The sequence below is a fragment of the Spermophilus citellus genome (assembly GCF_964194105.1).
Source record: "Spermophilus citellus genome assembly, chromosome: 9".
Taxonomy (NCBI): domain Eukaryota; kingdom Metazoa; phylum Chordata; class Mammalia; order Rodentia; family Sciuridae; genus Spermophilus; species Spermophilus citellus.
Window position 1 is genome coordinate 15,788,440 of NC_138191.1, and position 24,973 is coordinate 15,813,412.

Here is a 24,973-nt window from a genome sequence, read left to right on the forward strand (position 1 = left end):
GTGGTGCACACAGGCTGTGTGCAGAAGCTCCCACTGCCTGGCATTCTGTGCCAGTGCATGTAGAGATAGTGGACTTTGTTGTTCAAGGCCTTAGGCTCTTTCAGTCAGGTCCACTTTCCAATCCCTTCGTGCTACTTGTCTTCCTTTTGGAGATGAGGACTCATCCTATCCCTGTGAGACTGCCCTGATAGGTAGAGTGATGGATTTCACTGGGCTGAAAAGGAGAGAGAGGTTCCTTGCCAACTATTCATGGACATCCTATGATGCTCCCTGTGGTGCTGGTTGAGACCTGGGGAAGGTGTGCATACCTCAGCAGAGCTGGGCTGCACTGGCTTTTGTTCTTCAGACATCTGAGCTGCCAGAGGGGAGGCTACATTTTCCACCTTACCTACTACTTGGGGACACTCTATCCCTGTGCTCACTGCTGATTCTCTGTCCCTTGAAGAGTTGCACGTGGCTCCTCAGTGTTTTTTCTCTTTGTTGTTCAGAAGAAAATCTTAAGCTGTACCCTTAGTGACAGCCCAACTCAACAGAATTAGTGATTTGTATATTCCCAGGTATCAAAATGCAAACCTTCAACAGATTGAGTTTAAAGATGTTCATTAGCTTTTAATTGTGGTTTGAGATACAGACAACGTCCATCAAATGTTGGATGTTCAATGAACTTACCAAACAAGGTGGCTTTCAAGGGTATGAAGGGGCTAAAGAGAACCAAACCAGACAAAATAAACAAAAGGGTCTTTCAAAGTTACTTTTCTTGTAAGTGTTAAAGCACAGTGCACATCATTGTCATGCTGGCTCCACCTGGCCTGTTTAAAAACATAGCTATTGATTTTGTGAAGCTTTTTCTTGGGGTGTGGAGATTAGCAGGAGGGACTCCATTGTGTTTGATCTGTGGGCCTGGTGCAGGAATTCTGTTCATGCCCCAGACCTCATACATTATAGTCAATCTCAAGTCCCCTTCAGATCCTATCCCTTCTCTCCCCACCTAGTTCCATCCTCTTGTTTTGACCGAAAGGTGGAAAAATGTCTTCATAGAAACACCCTTCTCCTGGTATGCATTTTAAATTTATTGGTCTTTTCTGCCATGACAGTTTCTGGGTCCTTTATTGTTTGTTTGTTGGTTGGTACCAGTGATTGAACCCAGTTGAGATTAGTCATTAAACCTCAGCCCTTTTTCTAATTTTTAATTTTTTAAATATTTTGAGACAGAGTTTTGTTACGTTGCTGAGGCGGGTTTTGAACTTGTGAAATTCCTGCTTCAGACTCCTGAGTCGTAGGCATGTGCCCCTACACCCAGCTTGATGTTTTCATTAAGTTTTATGAAGGAATGGGAGATGTCCAAAGAAAAGAAATGCCTTAGCACTGGAGAGGGGGAATAAAACCAAGAGGCTCCTGATGGCTCAAGGAAACCTCTAAGTTGTGTCATTCCCCTTGTACCCATTGTGTCAAAGAACCTGGGATGGTTCATTGGTCACTTTCTAGAGGGAGCCAGGTAGAGGAGCTCGACCTATAGCTCCTGACAAAACCCAGGCCCCCATCCCTGCCATCTGCCCATCAGGGAGTCTTTTTCTTCAGTGCTCCCTTGTGTTTTTCCACCAGTGAGCCAATCCACTCCACAGTTTTCTCTTTGGCTTCTTCCCAGGTGTTTAAGGGCTTATAACCCAGATCTCGCTGAGCTTTCTTGTAGGAGAAGGTAAACACACTATTTAATACTGTCAGTAAATAGCGGCTAAAGGGAGGTTGATATTTGTAAATGGGACTCAGAAGGAAGCTCACTGTCTCCAACAGGAAGGCAAGCCAGTACCTCAGAGAGAGAGGAAGTCTCAGCCCGGAGTCAGGGCGGAGGCCCCATTCTTTGGTCAGGTTGTTATGCAATTCATCATAGCTTTGGTGAGGTGTGTCATCTGTGATGTAGTAGAACTGTCCTCGGATGCTCACGGCCTTCTTGGGGTCCCTCAGAGCCCTGCAGGCCAGAATGTGTGCCCAGGCCACGTTGCCCACATAGACGGGGTTCGCTACAGAGAACTTTCCTGTATTTTCTAGGACTCCGTTGTTCCCGAGGGCCCTATTCACAATTCCAGAAAGTACAGGGCTTCCTTCCCCGTAGATGTACACGGGCCTTAAGGAACAAGTCCACAAGGTGTCCCCATTTTTCAGAGTGCTCCCATTAGCTGCCAGCACAGCCTTCTCAGCCAGCTTTTTGCTGTAGGGGTATGAAGCCGTCCATGTAGTTTCATGATGCTCTTCCTCGTGGCCATTCTGGACGATCTCCTTGTAGGAGTTGGGTCCAGCTACTGCTGTTGAGCTGGTGTAGATGAAGAATGGCACACTAGCTTGGATGCAGGCATCCAACAGGAGCTGGGTACCTGTCCATGGGGAGTAAATTGTCAGTGTCAGAAAATAAGTCACTATGGCCATTGATTCATATGAACCTCTATCTGTTATCACAATAGAGTGGTTTACTCCTGATCCAACTGTATTTTTCCCTGTCCTAAATTCACAGCTGCAATACTGAGGCCTTGGGGAAAATTGCAGAAAAGATTCTGACATTTGTGATGTATAATGAATGATTTCTTGCCTTTCAGGTTTATAGATCTGTCTTTTCCTATATGTGTGTATCTATTCATGTTTTGCATGTGTGTGTGTGTGTGTGTGTGTGTGTGTGTGTGTGTGTGTTTTGATTTCAGAAATGAGCATAGGATTTCCAGTTAATATTTTGCCATATGGCTATTAACATATTGCCATTTGTACTGGGATTATTATTCTGTGGTAGAGTGCTTGTTTAGCATGCTCTGGGCCCTGGGTTTGATTCCAAGAACTTCCAAGAAAATTGGTCAATCAGTCAGCCAATCTTTTTCATGCATATCATTTCATTAAAGACAAGACCTTGAAATCTAAAATCTCTGGACCTCATACTGTCAAGGATGGTTGGAATTTCACATTATATAAGCTCATGCATGGTTGTTTATAGAGGACATGCACTGTTAAATAGATATTACTGTGCTGCCATTTTCCACATTTGCTGAGGATAAAAAAAAAAAAAAAACAAAAAACAAAAAACAAAACTTGGTAACCAGGACATTGTTTGGGTCACTGGGCAACAGTTATTGAGTTGTAAGGAGGTACTAGTGACCCAGCTTCTATTCCTGACAGTGTGTTCCCTCAAAACCCACTCCAAAGTTTTCTATCACTTGCCTAGTTATGAGCAGTAGCGGTGATAATCATTCCCTTCACTTAGCTTTCTTGAGTGTCAGACTGGACTTTACTATTGAGCTTCTTTGAAACCAAAAGGAAGAATGAGCCTTCTGCTGGGAAGACCTATAATGTTGGCATTGTGTGAAATCCCTGTAGCAGAATAGACCTACAGGTCCTGGAGGTGATGCAGAGTTTCTTGCCTTAAGAAGAAATAATGTATTTGTGTAGTGTTTTATTTATTCTCCCCTTTAAGGTGTAATTTGATTTTCTGGAGAAAGAGCCAAACTTGTTACAAAAATCAATACTTATATTAGAGAAAATGTTAACCAGCAGGAAACATCGACATTATATTTTTTTATTTGTGCCTCCAGCGCTTCCTTTTTTGTCTTACAGCTATTGTTGAAATAGAAGCAGAGAGTAGATAGGAGTACTAATGAAACTCTGGTTAAGTCATGGATTGTGGGTGGTCAGCATATGGCTATGTGAGAAATAGCCAGTGGCATTCTTCTAATGATTTGGGGACTCAAAAGTACCTTTTGGTACTTTGGGAAAGGAGTCTCTGAGTCACTAAATATGGACTTCAAGCTATGGAAGAAAAGAAGCCAGGACTTGGATTTCACTGGTGTGGTAATTACTGTCCTCTGAGGATCAGCATAGCAGGTTTCCCTAAGCTAATGTGCCTAATTTGAAGAATTAAAAGGCAGAAATTTAGAACGTGCCACCTAGCATTTGGTAATGAGGATCTGTGGAAGAGTTACCTTGTACCTGAGTAGGACCTGCTTCACAAAGGTGGGCTCAATAAGCTCAAGAAGTAGTATTATGGACAATGGAAAATGATAATTGCTTAAATATATCACGGGTTGGGGAGTGCTGGGCCATTCTGTCTAAGCAGACCTTTGTGGGCCAGCTTTGCCAGTATTCTGGAGAAGAATCCTTCCCTGAGGTGGCTAGGAGGGGTCAGGATGTTCTCAACAGTCCTGATTGAAGAGCTGAAGCATGAAGGAGGAGGCACTTTCAAGGTCTCTTCTGGCCCAGGCAGGCAGGGGGTGGGTGGATGAATCTCAGGAATTTGGAGTAAGTGACTTCAAGACCATGAAATAGAGAATGATGCTTTCCTGTTTGCTCCATGGTGAGAAACAAGGAAAGCAGATAGGCAGCTTCTCAGCAAGGTGGGTGAACAAAATAAAGGAGTGAGTGCTTTACTGGAACTTAATACTGGCCATTCAAAACAGATCAGGAACTCAGGAGGTTGGATATAATAAAATAAGGAAGAAATCCCCCGGCACCATCCAGAATGGTCCCTTTGAGAACAAAGTGGAAGGATCAGGGAATTAAGGGAAGCTACATTTTTAGGTGTCCTGAAGCATGTCTGGGAAGAGAGTTTAGAGATCAAAGACACTGCCCAACTAAACTGAAAGGCATGATGAACAATAACCTTGTATGGGAAAAAAGCCACATCTCTCCTGGCTATGTGTGGAAGACAGAAGAAGGATACATTTTGCAACCACAGCTCAGAGGCCTGCAGCAGAGGGAACCAATTCCTGGCAAACTGGAGTTTGGCCCAAAACACGGGCTAGAAAATACACATTGTATGAGACATAGTGTACCTAAGTGACCAGGAGAAAATCAAACATGGAGAGAGGTTTTCCACAATCAGGGGACAACTGGTTGTGGAAACCCACCAAGCTATTCCCCTCTACCTCCAATCTGGTTGCTTGTAGGACCATCTAGGAGAGATGCACCTGGCCAGGAACTCAAAAGGGCAGGGATGAAAGAGATTGAGATTATAGACTGAATCTGAGATTAGGAAACACGTGGCCTGCAGGCGAGGTAGTGGAAACCAGAGGAGATCCCTGGGGTGCAGTCTTCCAGCATGGACCCCCAATTGCTGGGCCCTGGAGGTGTTCTTATTTAAAATCTTCAGACCAATTGGCATTCAGCTAAGAACGTGGAGCATACCTAAGCCTAAACCCTGCGTTCAGGAGTTCTGCCTAGGGAATTAACTCTCTTACTCCAGCAACCTCCATCCTGAAGGTAAAGCAAGTATAACATCCAGACGATCTTACATAACACTGCAGAGAAGGAAAGCTGAGAGTCATTTGAACTCCAACAAAAAAATTCTTTAACTTTTCATTGAGATTTTTTCTTCTTTTCTCTGTTCAATTGTGATCTTAATAGTTAATGAACACATACTCATATTTTTTCTTTATCTCATTTCTAGAATTTTTGAAATCAGTAATTTTTCATGGATCAGTATTTTGAGGACTAAAATGTTTGGTTAGTATATTTCAGTTTTCTTTTGAATTCTTTATTTTATTTTTAATTTAAAAAATTTTACCTAAAAAAAATATATATATATATCACTTATGTGTTTCTCTTGATTCTCTCTCTCTCTCTCTTTTTTCTTCTGCTAATAGCCTATCTCTGTTGTTCTCTTTTACTTTTCCTTTAAGTTTTTTACTTCTATCTTCTCTCCTCCACCCTCACAATCATCACATTCTATATTACCTCGGTTCTCTCCCTATCTACCTTTCAAAATTGTAAACCCTTTTACAAATTACAGTTTTTACTGTAGGCAATAACTAATCATATCATTTCTGTTGATTGTGACAATTGACATTTTAGACATCATAGGAGGAACTATTTGATTTAATGCTCTATATAGTTTGCATTAGTGGTTGTCATTATTTGTCTCCCCCTAAATGGAGAGATACTTGAAACCTTCAGGGACATACTAAGTCCATAGGGTAGAATCACTACTGCCTCAGATCCACAGTGCTAGATGGGTAGACACACAAACATGGAAAAGCTAGGAACGAATAACCCAAACAAACCAAAATATTTCAATAACAGAATCCATAAACACCACAGTGGAAGAAATGTCAGAAAGGAGTGCAAAATGTATAATTCAATCCATCTATGAGGGAAAGAATGTTGTAAGGAGCTAAATCAAAGAAAAACACAGGAAATGAAAGATCGCTTCAATAAAGAAACAGAGATTCTGAAAAAAAAATCAAGCAGAAACGCTTGAAATGAAGGAATCACTAAACCAAATAATAGATTCATTGGAAAACATTACTAACAGACCACTTGGAAGACAGAGTTTCAGGCAATGAAGACAAAATACATAATCTTAAAAATAAAGTTTGCCATGGAGAAAAGACATTAAGAGACCGGGCAATAAATAAATAAATAAATAAATAAATAAATATATATATATATATATATATATATATATATATATAGGCTTGGAGATACAAACCAAAGGAATGCACGGTCCTTTCAATGAAATAATATCATAAAATTTCCTAAACCTAAACAATGAAATGGAAAAATCAAATTAGGAGGCTTATGTTATGCCTAACATACAGAATATGGGTAGAATTTTAAAGGCTGCCAGAGACAAATGACAGGTTGCTTTTACAGGAAAACCAATCCGAATCTCAACTGATTTCTCAACTCAAGGCACTCAAAGCTAGGAGGTCTTGGAATAGTATGTACCAAGCTCCGAAAGAAAATGGATGCCAGCCAAGAATACTATACCCAGCAAAAAATTAAGCTTCAGAGTTGATGATTAAATAAAAACCTTCCATGATAAATAAACGTTAAAAGAATTCACAACAAGAAAGTGGGCAATAAAAAAAAACATACTTAATAAGATATTACATGAAGAAGAATGAAAAATAAATGTGAAAGCCAGCAAAGGGAGGAACTATACTTGAAGAACAGTCAATCAAAGGGGAAAGTAATTCAAAGAAAAATCAGAAGTAAATCAAAATCAAAGGGTATAAAAATAATTTCTCAATAATAACATTGAATGTAAATAGCCTGAATTCATCAATCAAAACACAGAGACTGACTGATTGTATTAAAAAGTGAGATCCAACAATATGCTGTCTCAAAGAGACTCACCCTTATAGGCAAAGACAGCCAGAGACTGAAGGTAAAAGGATGGAAAAAAAAAAACATATCATTCACATGGATCTCGTAAACAAGCAGGGGCTTCTGTCCTCATATCAAATGAAATGGTCTTCAAGCCAAAGTCAATCAGAAAGGAGAAAGAAGGACATTTTATACTGCTTAATAATCATAAATATTTATTCCACACACAATGGAGCATCTATGTACATCAAACAAACCCTTCTCAATTTCAAGAATCCAACAGACCACAACACAATAATACTAGGTGACTTAACACACTTCTCTCACCACTGGATATATCCTCCAAACAAAAATTACATAAATAAAATATAGAATTAAAAAACCCAATTAATTTAGACCTAATGGACATGTATAGAATCCATCAATGATTGAATACACTTTCTTCTTAGCAGTATGTAGATCTTTCTCTAAAATAGATCATATGGCTTAGCAAATACCCCCCAAATGGAAATAATGTCTTGAATTTTATCAGATCATAACAGAATGAAATTAGAAATTAATGATAGAATTAAGAATAGAAGCTACTCTAACACCTAGAGACTAAATAATACACTATTGAATGACCACTGTATAGCAGAAGAAATAAGGGAAGAAATTTTAAAAATGCTTAAAGGTAAATGAGAATAGTGATATATCAAAATCTCTCTGACACTATGAAGGCATTGCATTGAGCTTATTATTAAAGGAATAGAGAGTCAAGAAATAAATTACCTAACATCATGCCCCAAAGCCCTAGAAAAAGAAGAGCAAACCAACATCAAAAGCAATAGAAGACATGAAATGGAAATGGAGGGAACCTGTCTAAATCATTCCATGAAGCTAGTATCACCCTGATACCAAAATCAGACAAAGACACATGAAGGAAAAAAAAACTTCAAACTAATATACCTGATGAACATAGATGCAAAAATTCTTAATAAAATACTGGAAAATCACATACAAAAACATATTAAAAAGATAGTGCTCCATGATAAAGTGGGGTTCATTTCAGGGATGCAAAGTTGGTTCAAGATATGGAAATCAGTAAACATAATTTATCATATCAATAATTTTAAAGATAAGAATCACATGATTATATCAATAGATACAGGAAAAGTATTTGACAAAATATAGCATCCATTCATGTTCAAACAGGTTCCCACTAGGGATAATGGGAACATATCTCAACATTGTAAAAGTTATACATGTTAAACCCAAGGCCAACATCATTCTAAATTGAGAAAAATGGAAAGCATTCCCTTTAAAAACTGGAACAAAAGAAGGATGCCCTCTTTCACTACTTGTTAGTCTTTGAAACCGAGCCAGAACAATTAGATGAAAGAAATTAAAGGGAGAGAAATAGGAAAAGAAGAACTCAGACTATCTCTATTTGATTATGACATGATTCAATATTTAGAAGATCCAAAAACTCCACCAAAAAACTTCTAGAACTCATAATTGAATTCAGCACAGTAGCAGGATATAAAATTAACACCCATAAATAAATTGCATTCCTTTATATCAGTGATGAATCAACTGAAAGAGAAATTAGGAAAAGTATCACATTCACAATAACCTCAAAAATTAAAATATTCAGAAATCAATCTAACAAAAGAGGTGAAATACCTCTACAATGAAATCTACAGAACACTAAGTAAGGAAAATGAAGAAGACCTTAGAAGATGGAAAGATCTCCCATGTTCTTGGAGAGGTGAATTAATACTGTCAAAATGGTCATATTACCAAAAACATTATACAGACTTCAAGGCAATTCCTATTACAATTCCAATGATGTTATACATAGAAATAGAAAAGGCAATAATGAAGTTCATTTGGAAATATAAGAGGCCCAGAATAGCCAGAGCAATACTTATCGAGAAAAGTGAAGCAGGATGCATCACAATACCAGTTCTTAAATTATACTACAGACCTGTCATAACCAAAATGGCATGGTATTCGCACCAAAAGAGACATGAAGACCAATGGTACAGAGTAGAAGACACGGAGACAAACCTATATAAATACAGCTATCTCATACTATACAGGCACCATAAACATACATTAGAGAAAAGATCATCTCTTCATCAAAAGATTCTAGGAAAATTGGAGATTCATATGTAGCAAAATGAAATTAAGACCCTATCTCCCACCCAGCACAAAACTCAAGTTAATGTGGATCAAGCAGCTGGGCATTAGACCAGAGACACTGCACCTACTAGAAGAAAAAGTAGGCCCAAATATCTGTCATGTCAGCTTTGGAACCAAATTCCTCAACAAGACTCCTAAAGTACAAGAAGTAAAATCAAGAGTCAATAAATGGGATGGTATCAAACTAAAAAATTCTTTACAACAAAGAAAATGATCAAGAACCTGAAGAGAGAGCTTACAGAATAGGAGAAAGTCTTTGCCACTTGCACCTGAGGTAAAGCAATAATCTCCAAGATATATAAAGAACTCAAAAAATGTAACACACACACACACACACACACACACACACACACACACACACACCCCAAAAGGAAACGAACAACAAATAACCCAGTCAATAAATGGGCAAAAGAACTGAAAAGGTGCTTCACAGAAGAAGAAATATGATCTGTCAACAAATTTATGAAAAAAACAACATCTGTAACAATTCAAGAAATACAAATTAAAAGTACACTGATATTTTATCTCACTCCAGTTAGAGTGGCAATTATCAAGGTCATAAGCTTGGTTCAGTTTGTCTTTGAACCAAACATAAATGAACAGTAGCACCTCACTGTAAGCTGTATGAAGGGGAGGCAAGTCTGATCTCCAGATAACTGATGAAGTTTAATATCACTAGAGCCAAAATACTGTTTTAAGATCCTAACTCCAGATCTATTAATATCACTAGAGCCAAAATACGGTTTTAAGATCCTAACTCCAGATCTATTCTGTGAATCATGTCAAGCTAGAGCTTCAGATTTGATTTACAGCTTGCCCATCAGGTATATTATTTATGTGTTAGTGGTAGCATGCAAATTGGAAGAAATTGTGTGGGAGTTTCTTGGTTTTGAATTATGTGAGTGCCCTTAGGCCAGCCAGTCATTGAGTTCTCACCTAACTACAAAGGGTTTTAGCTGCTCTTCCAATCATGTTGTGAGGACCAGCAAACATTTTATGATTTTTGTTAAGATTGAAAAACATTTATAATGGAGACCTTCCTGGTTAAATCTATGATAGTGTCCATTTAAATAGTGCAATTAAGAATATTCTGAAATAAATACAACACAAAATTGAAATGTGCCAGTATGTCAGCTTTCTACTGTACATTTGGCAAAGGTTATGCTTCTCTAAATAGATGTGCTATTTAATAAGCCATATACGCTTCTCCATATGGCCCTTCAGAAACCCGGAATTTTACATATGATTGATTTTAGAAAGATTTTGAAGCTGGGGTTTGATTATTTAATTAAGATAAAAACATATGTGCTATGTTTGAAATATTCAAAATAAAATTTCATGTACATTTATTAAAATAAAGTATTGTATTGCCATGTGGCTTATTAAAAAGTGAAAAAAGAAAATAATACAAATAACAATAAATGTTGGTGAGAATATGGGGAAAAAGATACACTCATCCATTGCTGATGGGATTGCACATTGGTGCAACCATTCTGGAAAGTATTATGGAGATTCCTCAGAACCCTTGGAATGGAACCACCATTTGACCCAGTTATCCCCCACCATGGCATATACCCAAAGGACTTAAAATTAGCATACCATAGTGACGCAGCCACATCAATGTTTCTAGCAGCTCAATTCACAATAGCTAAGCTATGGAACCAACATAGGTGCTCTTCAATAGATGAATGATAAAGAGAATGTGGTTTATATACACAATGGAACATTACTTACCTATAAAGAAGAATGAAATTATGGCATTTGCAGATAAATGGATGTAACTGGAGAATATTATGCTAAATGAAATAAGCCAATCCCCCCAAACCAAAAGCCGAATGTTCTCTCTGATTTGTGGATGCTAACACACAGTAAGTGGGGAGGGAAAAATATAAGTTTCAATGGATTAGACAAAGGGGAATGAAGGGATGGAAGGGGGGGACTGAAATAGAAAAGACAGTAGAATGGATTGGGTATAACTTTCCTAGCTTCATATATAAACATAAGACCAGTAAATCTCCACATCATGTCCACATCATAAGAATGGGAAATTTTATTCCATTTATGTGTAATATGTCAAAATACACTCTACTGTTATGCATATCTAAAAAGAACAAATTAAAAAAAGAATTTGGAGTGAGAATCAAGTGAGTTTGGAATAAAGGAACAGTAGAAAGAGGTTCATGGCAGATGGACCACAAAGCTGTGAGATTACCTGGGGGGCCTTGCTCTATCTCAGCCCTGGATTCCTCACGTAAAACCCTCAGAATAACATATCTGAGCTTTTGTTAGCTGGGATAAGTGAGCAATGACAACTGGCCCAGAGAACCGCAGGTTTCCATGACGGGGGCTTCTCTACCCCTCCTGATCCTGCTTTGCTACCCTCAGCTTCACCCGTCCCATGTCATCCCAGGCCACTCTACCTTTCAGATTGACATTTATGACGGTCTGTCTCTGAATGATACCCGTGGTATCAATAATGGCGGCTGTATGAATGACAACTGAGATGCCCTGGCAGGCTGTCTTCAGGCACTGGGCATCCAGAATATCTCCTTCCAACAATGTAATCTTGGTCTTTGTCTGCAACCCTGTGGAGACACAAGGCAGGTGATTAGGAAGCTTTTGGGATGGGCCTGGAGATTTCCTAATAAAGCAGACTGTTACCTATATCTTGAAGGACCGTCATAGAGGGGAGGGAGAGTATTAGTGAGGGACACCTTCCATGGAAAAAGCAAGTAAAGACATGTACAGAAATCAGAACATGCAGCATTTTCTCAGAAAGAAAAAAAAAATGACTGTTTTTAATCACTTTCCAGTTTGGAAAGTGAAACTGTGGAGAGAGCTTAGAAGGATGCCTGGAACACAACAATTGTTCAAATAGATTCATGGGAAGTTTATCACATTCATTGAGAAGAGTGGGGAGGGTGTGGAGATCTGGATTTGAGGGGAAAGTTAAAATTTAAATTTATAGGAATGAAGAATCACATATGGATTTGAAATTGATGGAGAAGCAGACAACAGTGTGTGGCATAGGAAGCCAACCTTGGCCTCAGCATGTCAAAGGCACAGCTCTGCAGTTTAAGAGAGAGAGCAGGGTAAGCAACAGGTTAACAGGTATGTCTCTGCTCCAGACCCCATGAGGAGGATCCAAGTCCCAACAGTGGGAAGAGGGGAGGGAGACCCACAAGGTGTGAGTATCAAGCCTTCCCCTGGCAGGTCCTGTTTGTCACTGGGTCTGGGCTGAGCAGAAAAGAGATCACCTCATCCCATGTGTTTCCTGTTTGTGTGATAGAGGACCATGGAGCCATTATCAGTGAGTTTAGGATGGGTTCCTATGATGGATTTAATGGAACGTATCTTATCACATATAATCCAAAGTAGACATCAATCCTGAAAATGAATTAGTCTCCAAGGGACTTCCCTTGTAGCCATTTAGTGTTGGGCACTGGATACAATATCAGTGTCTTCAGACTTGCCTTAAATCTTCAGGAATGACACTGTCACCTCAACTTAGCCCACGAAGCCCGCACTGAGCCGCCTGCTGTCTGTGTCAATATCCTACATACTTGGCTGTGCTTTATAATTTGCACACAAATTCTAGTTTGCTTCCTTCCTTTCCTCACTATCTCGCACAATGTCCTTGTCTCCTATAGGTGAGGAGAGCGAGGCTCAGAGAAGTAAGGGACAGCTCTAACTAAGCCCATACTTCTAGCAGAGATTCCACTCTGATTCTACCTCCAAGCCTTGGTCACTTTTCTATGCAGCCCAAGGACAAAACCAGTTGCTTTTCTGAAGGAGAGTATGGAGAAGTGAACTGAAATTGGCCACAATGTCCTAAAATAGCAGGAGGGACAATCTGAGGAGAAAACTCAGGTTTAATGGTGGCCCTTCCTTGGATACAAGTAGAACTGCTCGTTTCCTTAATCCTCTGCTGCATTTGTGTGTCCTCTGGGACCCTTACTCTTGCAGACAACTCCAGGAAGGCCCCTGTAGTAGAGGGTGAAGGGGTGGGGAATGGGAAGGAGGAAGATTTGTCATGAGAGTGGCATTGTGCTGGCTAAGTTCCTGGCACCTGCTCCTTACTCTGAGTCTCGTTTGTGGCTGCCTTCAAAAGGACTGGTGGTGAAACTCAGAGCCCAAAGACAAAGGGACTTTCACCTATCCATGCTCAGAGACCCTGAGAATGAGAAGAGGACACACTGGGTGCCTTAGTTCCTGCCTTGCCCAAGACATTAAAAACTTGGCCTGTTTTTGTGTACACAGAATAAGCAGTTGCTTTTCTGGTGGGATCTGCATTGGAGGGAGTCCCAGAGAAAAGTAATTTGACTCACTATGTTTTAAGAGCTCAATTACTATAGCTAGAGCCCCTGGTCTAAAGCACTGATTGCTTATTCTAGCTGTGGAGCCTCAGACAAATTAATTAATCTACCTGTGCCTATCTTCTTGTGTGCAGAAGAATGGAATGTAACAATGTTTCCTATAGCCTAGGGCTGTCATGGGGAAATAATGACTTGATACTGTCAAGGTGTCACAAAGTGCCTGGCAATGGATGGACACTGCCAGGTTTCTGTACTGGTACCATGCTGCTGGCTCCTGCCTATCCTTCATGCCTTCTGAACTATGACCATTAAGAGGCTATTCCTTATGGTAAGTATTGCCCTCTCCTCTCATTAGGTGTTATTTTGAAAATATTGCTAGGACATAATACATAGAGTTACTGTTGGTGACACATTAATATTTGTTCATTACAGACCACAATGAATCAGTTAGGGGAGGACATGGAACATTGTGAGTGGACAAAGAGGAGCAGAGAAGAACAAAGGGATGGCTAGGGTCCCAAAGAACTATTGAAGACCCACTTTTTGCAGGACAGTATCTTCTGGGCAGTTTGTTTCTACAGGTAGACCTCTAGAATCCCTGGGATGGGGAAGGAGGCAGGTGACTCATTTGGAGCAAGGAGAGCCAGAGAGAGAGACTCTGAGGACTCACGGTGTCAAGATTCATACCCAGTGCCAAGCTGGGCCTCAGAGGTGGGGCTTTAGTCTGGCTTCTGCTCCCCAGGGATCAGACAACCTCAGGCCAGTTGCTTCTCCTCGCTGCACCTCGAGGTCCATTCTGCCCAGGTGGATAATTTCTCTTTCCTGCCTTTCCACAGGGTTGTTTGAGGATCTGGGGATGTAGCAGGTGGGAAAATGCACCATTCATGTTGTGGTTATATTTTTACCAGGAGCAGCCAATTTAGAATAGAAACATGGGCTGCTCAATCAAATCTGTAGTCCTTTACTTTGTGGGTTGAAGAACATAAGGAGACGGTGAGAAAGATGTAGTTAAGTCCAGGTGATGCACATTTGCTCATGTTGGCTCCCACTTTGTGTCTGTCCTTCAGTTAACCTTCTGCAAGTGCTCATTACTTAATTTTCTCTGTCTATATCTATGTCTTTCTCTATCTTACTCAGATATTAAAATGCAGCATTACTTTCAAATCATTGTCTATCATCTCTACAAAAAATGCTAAGTGATTTGCCACATTTACCTCCCCCCACCACGCCACCCAAATAGAGCAAAACAGAACAAAATGAACAAACAAATAAAGAGATGCAGGACGATGTTGTGGGGCAGGCTCCAACTGCTGAAGGCTGTGGGTGAGTAATCCTCGTTGATGTTACACACCAATTGCCACACCAACACCTTCAGTACAGTGAAGAGTAGTGAGCAGAGGAAAGAACTGATGTGACATTCTCTAGATGGAAGGGGCAGAATCCTAGAAGCTCGGTGGCTATCTACTGCCACTCTGTCCAGTTCTGAATACACAAGGATCCAATCTCCTGACAGCAATGCTATCCCAGATTCCTCCTTATGAGTGTAGGCATGTAGCCTTATGGAGTCACACACTCAAGCCTTGAGCTCACTTATTAGAATATACATGGGTATGTATATATTGCTATATCATGCTGACTTTAATTCTCTGGGATATAGACTGAGGAGTGACAGAGCTGGGTCAGTGGTGTTTCCATTTCTAGTCTTTTGTGGAACCTCCATTCTTAATTCCACAGTGTATTAATTTAAAATTCCACCAACACTGTAACATGTTTTCTTTTTCTCCAGATTCTCCCAGCATCTATTGTTGTTTGTATTCTTGATGGCTGACATTCTAATGGGAGTGAGATGAAATCTCAGTGTAGTTTTTTTTTTTTTTGTTGTTGGTTATGGAGGTACTAGGGATTGAACGCAGGGGCACTGGACCACTGAGCCATATCCTCAGCCCTATTTCATGTTTTATTTAGACACAGGGTCTCACTCACTGAGTTGCTTACTGATTCGCTTTTCCTGAGGCTGTCAATCCTCCTGCCTCAGGTTCCTGAGTCACTGGGATTAGAGGCGTGTGCCACTGCATGTGGCTCAGTGTAGGTTTGATTTGTGTTTCCCTAATTGCTAAATATGTTGAATACTTTTCATATGTTTGCTGGCCATTTCTATTTCTTCTTTTGAGAAGTGTCTGTTTAGTTCATTTGCCCATTTATTAGTTGCATAATTGATTTCTTGGTGTTATTTTTTAAAGTACTGTATATATTTTAGATATTAATCCTTGGTCAGAAGAGTAATTAGCAAATATTTTCTCCCATTCTGTAGGTTCCTCTTCACATTCTGAATTGTTTCCATTGCTATGCAGAAGCTTTTTAAGTTGATGCCATTACATTTATTAATTCTTGGCATTATTTCCTGAGCTTTAGGGGTACTATTGGGAAAGTCATTATCTGCAACTCTGTGTTAGAGTGTTGACCCTATCTTTTCCTTTAGGGTTTGTATAGTTTCTGGTCTAATTCTGAGGTTTTATCCATTTGGATGTGAGTTTTGTGCCAAGTGATGTTTTAGAATCTGGTCTCATTCTTCTGCATATGGATAACCAGTTTTCCCAGAACCATTTGTTTAAAACTCTCTCTTTTCACCAAACTGTATTTTCATCAAGGATCAAATGACTGTATCATTGTGGGCTGCAAATTACATCATTTGCTCTGTACCATTGATCAATGTATCTGTTTTTTGCCAGTACCATGGGGTTATTATACTCTGTGGTACAGTTTGAAGTCAGGTATTGTGATACGTCCAGAATTGCTTATTGCTTAGAGTTGCTTTGGTTATTTTGGGTCTTTTATTTTTCCAATTGAATTTCAGATCTGTTTTTCTTTGTTCTGTGAAGAATGTCATTGATATTCTGATGAGGATTGCATTGAATATGTATATTGCTTTTGGTAGTAAGGCCAGTTTAGCAGTATTAATTCTGCCTATCCATGATCATGGGAGGTCTTTCCACATTCTGATGCTTACATTCAATTTCTTTCTTCAGGTTTTCTTAATTATCATTTCATTTTACCCCCTTAGTTAGATTTATTCCTAGGAATTTTTTGAGGCTATTGTGAATGGAATCATTTTTCCTGATTTCTTTCTCAGTAGATTCAGTATTGGTGTCTAGGTAAGTTATTTATTTTTTAAGTTGATCCTGTTACTTTTCTGAATTTATTTACTAACTCTAACAGTCTTCTGATGGAACTTTTAGACTCTTCTAAGTACAGGATCTTATTATCTGCAAACAGTGAATTGGACTTCTTTCTTTCCTATTTTAATCCCTTTGACCTTCTTCCCTTGCCTAGTCATCCTGGCTGGATTTCCTAGTATTATATCAAAAAGAAATGGTGAAAGTAGACACCCCTGTCTTGTTCCAGATTTTAAAGGAAAAGGTTTCAGATTTTTCCACATTCACTTGGATATTGAATTTGGATTTGTCATATATATATATGACTATATATCTATATGTATATCTATCTCCTAGTTTCTCCAGCCCCTTATGACCTCTATGACTCACTTCATGCTGGCACAGAACTCATTTGTTAAAACTCTTAGGTACCACCTAATATGAACCTTTTCATTCATATCTGTTCTCTGCCTTTGCATAGCATCCTGAAATCTGTGGCCAACTTAACCCTTTGGTACTTTCTGTCTCTCTCTGTGTGTATGTGTGTGTGTGTGTGTGCGTGTGTGTGTGTGTGTGTGTGTGTGTGATGTATGATATACACCTTGAGTGTTGGAAATATTAGATATTAAAATTAAGATTGAATGGATAAAAGAACTTGTGATTGCCTTGGTCCTGACACCAAGTTAACCAAATGAATATTCAGTGAATTACAACTGGTGAAAGTGGTGTGGCTTGTGAACTTAGTGAAAAAACAATGAATTATTGTATTTAATATTATTCAGTATATTTTGAAATTTTGGGAAGAAACAAATGTGTCCAATCTCTTTTAATGGCACAGCTACGACTTGACAATATTAATTTTTTTTTGACCTGTCAATGTCCATTTTATTCACTACACTTCTCAGTAACTGGGTCAAGATTTATACTCTACTGGGATGAGACCCTTGACTCTTCTTTTCAATTTTCTACTTTCACTCCCAACAATGTTTTTGATAAGACCCCAAAATTCTGAGATGTTCTAAATTCAGAGGTAGGCCAAAGAATGGAAGAGAGCAAAAGATTTTTTGAAGTTATTGCAAAAACAGCTTAGGACAAAACAATCAAGGAACTTCTCCATAATCCTAAGCGTATATTGAAACCCTTGACTTGGAAGGACAGGAGGATGACTATCAAGGGGTCATTGGGAGCCACTTTCTACCCAGAACACTCAACAAGTACTTCTTACAGATTATCCTCCTATCTCCAAATGTCTCCTACTAAGCATTGTCCTCATCTATGGCCAGTGGAGATTGTAGCACTTTTCTTCCCAAAATTCATCCAATGCTCTTAGCTTTGGTGAGGCAGATATGTCCCACCTATAACTTTTTCTAATGCTGGTAGCTGTAGGACTCACCCAGGACCTGCCTCCTGCTTCTCCTCACTAACATTTGTATAGAATGGCTCAATACACCCTTCTATTTCAGACTTCCCTTAGCCTCAAAAGTTTTTCTTTAACAATTTCTACATCTGACTTAACTCTCAGAAACCTTTTAAAAGAGTTTACCCTCCCTGGGATGAATCCTATAATTCTACTTCCATTTTCACTACTTTTTTTCTTAATTAGCCTCTTGTTTATGTTACCAATGGTAAGAGCTATAAGGGGAAACCGAGATTACCCACATAGAAAAGTTTTCTCAGAGGTACCGTTACACAGGGTGCCCAAGAAGAAGGGTCCCCATTAACCAGAGCATCTACCATGACATGGGGGGTGCACTTGACGAACAGGTGAATATCCCAGTCATATTGAATCTAGCTCCACACACGTGCATAGGAGGCATTAAAGCTGCTTCACATGGGCTGCTCCAGGCAGCATTTGTGGGGATGTGGCAAGTCCATCTCAGCATGAAAGCCATTGTACAGTGGCTTTATATAGTTCCCCTGACCAAATGTTCCCTTGGGATAACCTAGTGTCAGTCTGCATCAGGAAGAGCCACCTGAGATGGTTCCATCTGGAGCTGTGTATCCTGTATCAACTCAAACATTCTCTTCCATTCTGTAGCCCTTAAAACAAACACACTGCTTCTAAGGATGTTACTCTCACCATCCATTTGATGAAAGTAGATGAAACTATTTCTTCAAACCAAACCTTCTGATTTCCATAGAATGTTACTGTCCTTCCCCATATAGGTGGCCAGCTGGTGCCCAGAGTCCTAGAGGCGCTCTCTATTATTCCAGCAGCTTTTCCCAGGAGGTCACTCTAGGCTGGTGGTCTGAGTTCAGGCAGACTGAATTCTGAGCTTGGTCTAGCCTCAGTCAGACTCAAGCTCTCTTCCATTTTCACTTTAGGCATCCTGGCTAACAATGGCCAAGGGACTGGAAATTTTACTGTTTCCTGATTAAATGCATGTCCATGTGCATCCAAGGGAGAAACTCCCCAGGTGTTATTTCCATCTCCAAATTCCAGTGGTAACTTGTGTCCTCAACAAATAAATGTGTGCAAGCACAGCTGCTCCTCCAGACCATGGGTGACCAAGATGCCAGCCAGGGACAGAAGTATTCACATCTCTCACTGTTTTATCATTGGCCTTCCCGCATAATAAGTTTTTGTGAGCCAGGGCTATTCTAGCAAATTCCACTTCACTCATCAAGAATGTTCTCTCACCCTTTAGAAGCCAGTTGAAAATATCAGGTTGACAGAACTTTGCTTCTGACCAAGTAGCTAGGAAAGAGTTTGATTTATTTGCTTATGTTAATCAAATATCCCAGGTATATTTCCTGGTGAAAGAGGATGGGAAATTCCCATGTGATTTCTGAAGCTTCCCTGGAATAAAGTAGCAAAGATGAAACAGAAACGTATAAAATATTATCTTGCTAGGAAAGGGAAATTTACTGCATGGGGGTATATCAGAAGAGTACAATTTCCCACTCCTCCAATATCATTCAGAAGCTGATAAACCCCTTTATCTACAAGGGAGGTGCAAAATGGGGTATTGGACAATTTGGGGGTAGCTAGCCATTAATTTTCAGGGAAACACACTGTGCTTGAGACAAAGTGTACTTTCCTCTAGAATGAACAATGATTTGTAAATCATTTTATATGGGACATGAATAGAGGACTATGGAATAGAACAAGTCTGGGCAGATGTGTTGACAGACTTAAGTCTTCCTGTGATATGAGTTTGGTTTTAAAATCTCAGTGAAGGAGGTAATTTCTTCCTCCCTGGGTTCCAGACTTTAAGTAGCATGGAGAAAAGCTTTTGTTCAACTACTCTTCCTGTTGCAGGGGTGGGGTGAGTTGAGGGGAACCTGGGATTTTCAATGTAATAGACCGGAGAAAACACAAGTGTGTTGCTATGTAATGATATAGATAGTTGTTTTGGTTTGGGGCCAAAAGGGAAAAGCATGTTCTGGCACTTTGTACTCTTTATGTTACAATTTGTGTATATAACCAGCATTTTGAGAAGCTTGATTTTGAAGTAAGAGCCTGGAAATCCTTTACCAGTTTATATGATAACAATGACGCATATGTAGAGATGCATAGGGCAGAGCATTTGGGAAGGAAAAATACAGCCACCCTCTCAGAACCTCCTTGTGTTCATCCATCAGGAAGCTGTTTGAACCTTGTTCTTTTGCTTTATTAAGGGTACTTCACTGCATAACTATGATGGGCACTTGGAAAACAATGTGTCAATATGATGGGAAAGAAAGGGATTGGCACAACACTGTCAGACTGAGGAGAAACTCAGCAAGAACTATCTGTGTAGCTTTTTCAGCATTTCTTCCTTGAGTGTATAGAACAGGATTTTGGTAGAATCAAGAGGATTTTGTGATCCACTATGCTTTGTCTTAGAGAGTGATGAGTCAAAAACTGGCCCCAAACCAAAACAACTATCTATATCATTATATAACAGCACTTGTGTTTTCTCCCGTCTATTACATTGAAAAATCCCAGGTTCCCCTCCACTCTCACCCCACCCCCCATAACAGGAAGAATAGTTGAGCAAATATGGAAAGTTCTAACCTGTTATCGTATAAACGGCAGCTGAAAGAGCCACTGTGTGCATCTCCTCATTCTCCAAGGCAGGACTGGGTCTTTATATCCTGTGCCCTCTGCCTGAGTCTGACAACCGTGAACTCTTGCTGCATGCTCATTGCCCACCCTCTCTTTGACAATATAGCCTTGGCTAATTGCAAATGTTTTAATATTAAAACACTGGCATTTACTTACTAAGATCTTTGTCTTCATTCCTTATCAATGTGTAAGTTGTTGGGGGAAAACTTCAGAGACAGGTGAGTATGGAGGATGGAACCTAAGGTGCTGGGGAAAATATCAGAGAGCACGTGGGATTTGAGGAAGAGACCAAAGGGTACACCTTGAGGAAACAGCCTGAGAGCTGGTGCAGAGGGGAGGCTGAGTGTGCAGGTGGCACCTGAAGAGAGACAAGGGGAGTGCAGAAACTTGATGCCAACTGAGCAGGATTAATTGGGACTCTTTAGGGAGCACAGATGCAGACTGACCCTAGCAATAGGTAACCCTATCCTCAGAAGTGCTAGGTAGAGTGTCCAAGCTCTTCTCTCGATGCTCACTTTTTGTTTAGCTTTAGCCAGTGGCTAAGCATCTGCCCCTGTTTTCCTTATTCCTTCCCCACAGGCTGCAGTCCCCAGGAGCAGGTAGGGGAAGGGAGAGTGCAGGCTGGCGCTGCCTGCCATTGCCCTGTTGGCTTTTCCTCCTCTGTGTGGTGCATTTCATGCAGTGCATGCTGGTGTGAGCGCAGGAGCTCTGACTGCCTGTAAGAGGCAGTTCTGTGCCAGTCTGAGGTAGGAGTGGAGGACCCTGTTGTCCCAAGCATTTGGTGGCCTTATGCTTATTGAGTGGAGGCCACCGTCCAATCCAATATCCACTTCTCTTCCTCTGCTCACCCTTGTCTGCCTTTTGGAGACAATGCCTCCATTTGTGACTTTGCCTCAGTGTGTTCGATGACAGAAATCACTGGGCTAGAAGTGAGAGTGAAGGCCTTTCCCAGATCCCACCTCTCTGCTTCCTGTGCTACTGACATAAACATGCTGAAGGCTGTGCACCTCACAGAGCTGGGCAGCAACTGGCTTTTGTTTTTTTTTCCGCATCTGAGGGTCCTGAGGGCATTCTCCTTACCACTTCCTGACCTTTCCCCTGCTGGTGACCCTTTACCCTGGTGCCTGCTGCTGAACTAAGCATGTTGTAGGTGGTTCCCGAGGGATTCTTTTCCATTTCTCCTTCAGACCACAGTTTACAAGTATAGCTGTAGTGTGAGTGCCACTCCACAGAATTCATGATTTGCATATTCCCACACTTGTAACTTTCCCTATCTCTGTCTCTCTGTAGCTTTCTGAGACCTAAATCACACCTTTATCTTCAATTCATTTTTATTCACTTCCACTGAAAATGCTAAATGTATCCCCACCTCCCAACAAAACAGAGCAGAACAGAACAGAACAACAGAAACAGAGAAAGAACCCAATTATGGGCAATTAGGAGAGGCAGGGTTGTACTTATGAATGTCTGTGTGATAATCCTCTGTTGATGTTACACACCAATTGCCACACCATCCCTTCACCATAATAAAGAGTTGTGAGCAAAGGTGAGATCTGATGTAATATTCTCTAGATGGGAAGGAAGGAGACCCAGAGGCTCAGTGGCTGCCTACTACCACCCTGTCCAGTTGTGAATCGCAAGGATCTAGTCTCCTGAAAGCAATGCCATCCCACATTCCTCCTGATGAGTGTAGACACAGGAGGAGCCCTTATGGCTCGAAGTTTGCTTGAGGGTGAGAGAATGGAGTCACACTTTCAAGCCTCAAGGTCACTTACTAGAGAATTCCTCCCTGGTTTCCAGTTTGAAGACCTTGCCCAGAGCCCTAATCTCCTGCACTTCCTCCTCCTTCACCAACAAGTGGATGATCCTTTGGCCTAGAAAGCCTCCTGCTCCTGTCACCAGGCAGCTCCAACCAGTCATGGCCAATGCAGGAAGCAGAACTCAGCCAGTAGGAAGTGTGAAGACAGGGTGACCCTGTAGAGGGCTAAAGAGAAGTCCAATGAATACAGTACACAGAAAGCCCTTGTGGATGATGTAAGGGAAAACCCACTCCAACTCATTTCTCTCGCTGTTCTCTCACCCCACACATCACTTTCATGATCCCATAATACATGGGAATTTCTCCCCACCATGCAGGGAATCAATTATGTAGAGGTCACCAGCTGAGCAGCCTCTACTCCAAGCCAGTTTTGACACTCTTACCTGGCGATGGTTACAGACCTCATGGGGTAATGTTCCCATTTCCATGACCGTCCTCTTACAACTTAGACACCAATTGTATGCCCAGAGTTGTTTGACCTGTTTTTTTTTTTATGCAATTGTCTAAAGTTCCTGGTTCTAGCAAGTTTCTTCTATTAAGCTTTTATTGAAGTGATTGAGCAGCTCATAGAACTCAGAGAAATATTTGCTTGCATTAGATGGTTATAAAAAATGAGATTACAGAGAATACAGAAGAAGAGATGGACTGGGTGAGGTATGGGAGAAAGTACGTTCCTGGTCTGTGCTAGACACACCACACTCCAGGCATCTCCACGTGTACAGCTCTCTGAACTCTGTACTTTTGGTGTTTCATGGAGAATTCATTGTGTAAACATGGTTTAACCATGGACCAGTGTACCAAAACATGATTGGACAGAAAGAGAATGATGAGAGCAAGCAGACTAGATGGGTGGCTTGGCAGCCCAGTCTGTTTAGATTACTCAGCATTTCTTCCTGGAGGGTATGGGTTTGGACTCCTCTGGAATGAAGAGGTTTTCATGACCTCTTATGTCCTACATTGGCCAGATATAAGAGCCAGGGAATTTAGCAATCACCACAATATGGGTTGTACTATCAAAAATTTTTATGGTGTGCAAAGGAATAAAACCGATTTTGATATAATTATACAAATGTGAAATATATCTTATACTAATTAGGACCCCAGTCTTGTGGATGTACACTGGTGAGATTCACTGTGGTGTTGTCATATATGTACACAGGAAAATTATTTTTGCTATATATATTGAGAAGGAGGATAACTGAGTCAAATGGTGGTTCTATTTTAATTTCTTGAGGAATCTTCATACTTTCTTTCCAGTGGTGCAACAATTTGAAGTCTCATCAACAATGGATGAGTGTACCCTTTAACCACATCCCAGCCAACACTTATCGTTACTTGTATTCTTGATAATTGCATTTCTAACTAGAGTAAGATGATATCTCAGTGTTGAAATGAACTCCAATATCATATATATCTAAAAAGACCCAATTAAGAAAAAATATATATATATGACTAGTAAGAGGTATTGTTATGTTTGAATTCTTGACCTGGGTAGTATCCGCATAGTCATGTGACTAATAATGTGACTAATAATACTTCATGGAGATTTACATTCATATTAATGTGTCTTTCTCCATGTGTGTGAATTATATGTTGAAAAAAAAGTTTAAATTATATAGTAATAATTTATTTATGATTTTTCATCACTGTTTAGATGTCTAAAGTTTCCTCTTGCTTTTATTCTTTTTTTTTTTTGAGAATTAACATGTTTATTATATGTTAAGAACATTGAAGAGTGGATGCAAGATGGCAGACCAGAGAGGCAGCATTCTGGGTTGTTCTATGACCTGGGACTCAAATAGTGACAATACTGCTTCTCTTTGAGCAATATTCCTGCCCTGTGCATGAATCATGGCCACTGGCCATTCAGGGCTCAAGGTCTCAGTATCGGAGTAGTCTCCCAACTACTCGCCCACACAGGACTACTGGGTGCCTGAGCGGGACCATTGGCATCAGCACCCACACAGCAGAAATCATGGATGCCGCTCCCACACAGGACACTTGGCAGATTCCCACTGCAGGAACCCTGGCCTGGGCGGCGCCTTGTGGATCCCCATCTACCAAGGTGGGCCTTCCCTGGTCGCTGCCATCTTGGGACTCTGCAGCAGCAGAAATAGTTCCCTACCGGCAGTAGACTGCCTGCACCAGAGAAGCTCACACAAGCTCTGAAGTCAGCATGCCACAGAGCTCATCTCTGAACTCATCATCCAACGCCATTGTCCAGCTCCCCCCACTGGACCTGATACCCCATCAGTGAAAGCAACCACATCCATCTTGGGTCACCTTCATCACTATCTTTAGATGGGGCAACTTCCAATTTGGAATTCTGGCTGGCCGGGTACCCAGTTTCTTTTTTCTTTTCTTTTCT

The 24,973-nt window shown here is 40.5% G+C and overlaps 1 protein-coding gene across 2 annotated transcripts in view; it reads right to left on the bottom strand.

The window, feature by feature from the left end:
- Positions 1-1,557: 1,557 nt before the first annotated feature.
- Positions 1,558-24,973, bottom strand: part of HSD3B2 (hydroxy-delta-5-steroid dehydrogenase, 3 beta- and steroid delta-isomerase 2) — a gene marked incomplete at both ends in the record, with an annotated part of 88,690 nt that continues 65,274 nt past the window's right edge. Inside the window, 3 exons of one of the 2 annotated variants that reach the window (XM_081307967.1) lie at positions 1,558-2,369; positions 11,688-11,852; positions 22,562-22,706. In XM_081307967.1, coding sequence (XP_081164093.1) covers positions 1,558-2,369; positions 11,688-11,852; positions 22,562-22,706 — 1,122 coding nt within the window. Of the gene's footprint in view, positions 2,370-11,687; positions 11,853-22,561; positions 22,707-24,973 lie in introns of those variants that run through there. The other variant, XM_081307968.1, reaches the window with a different exon arrangement.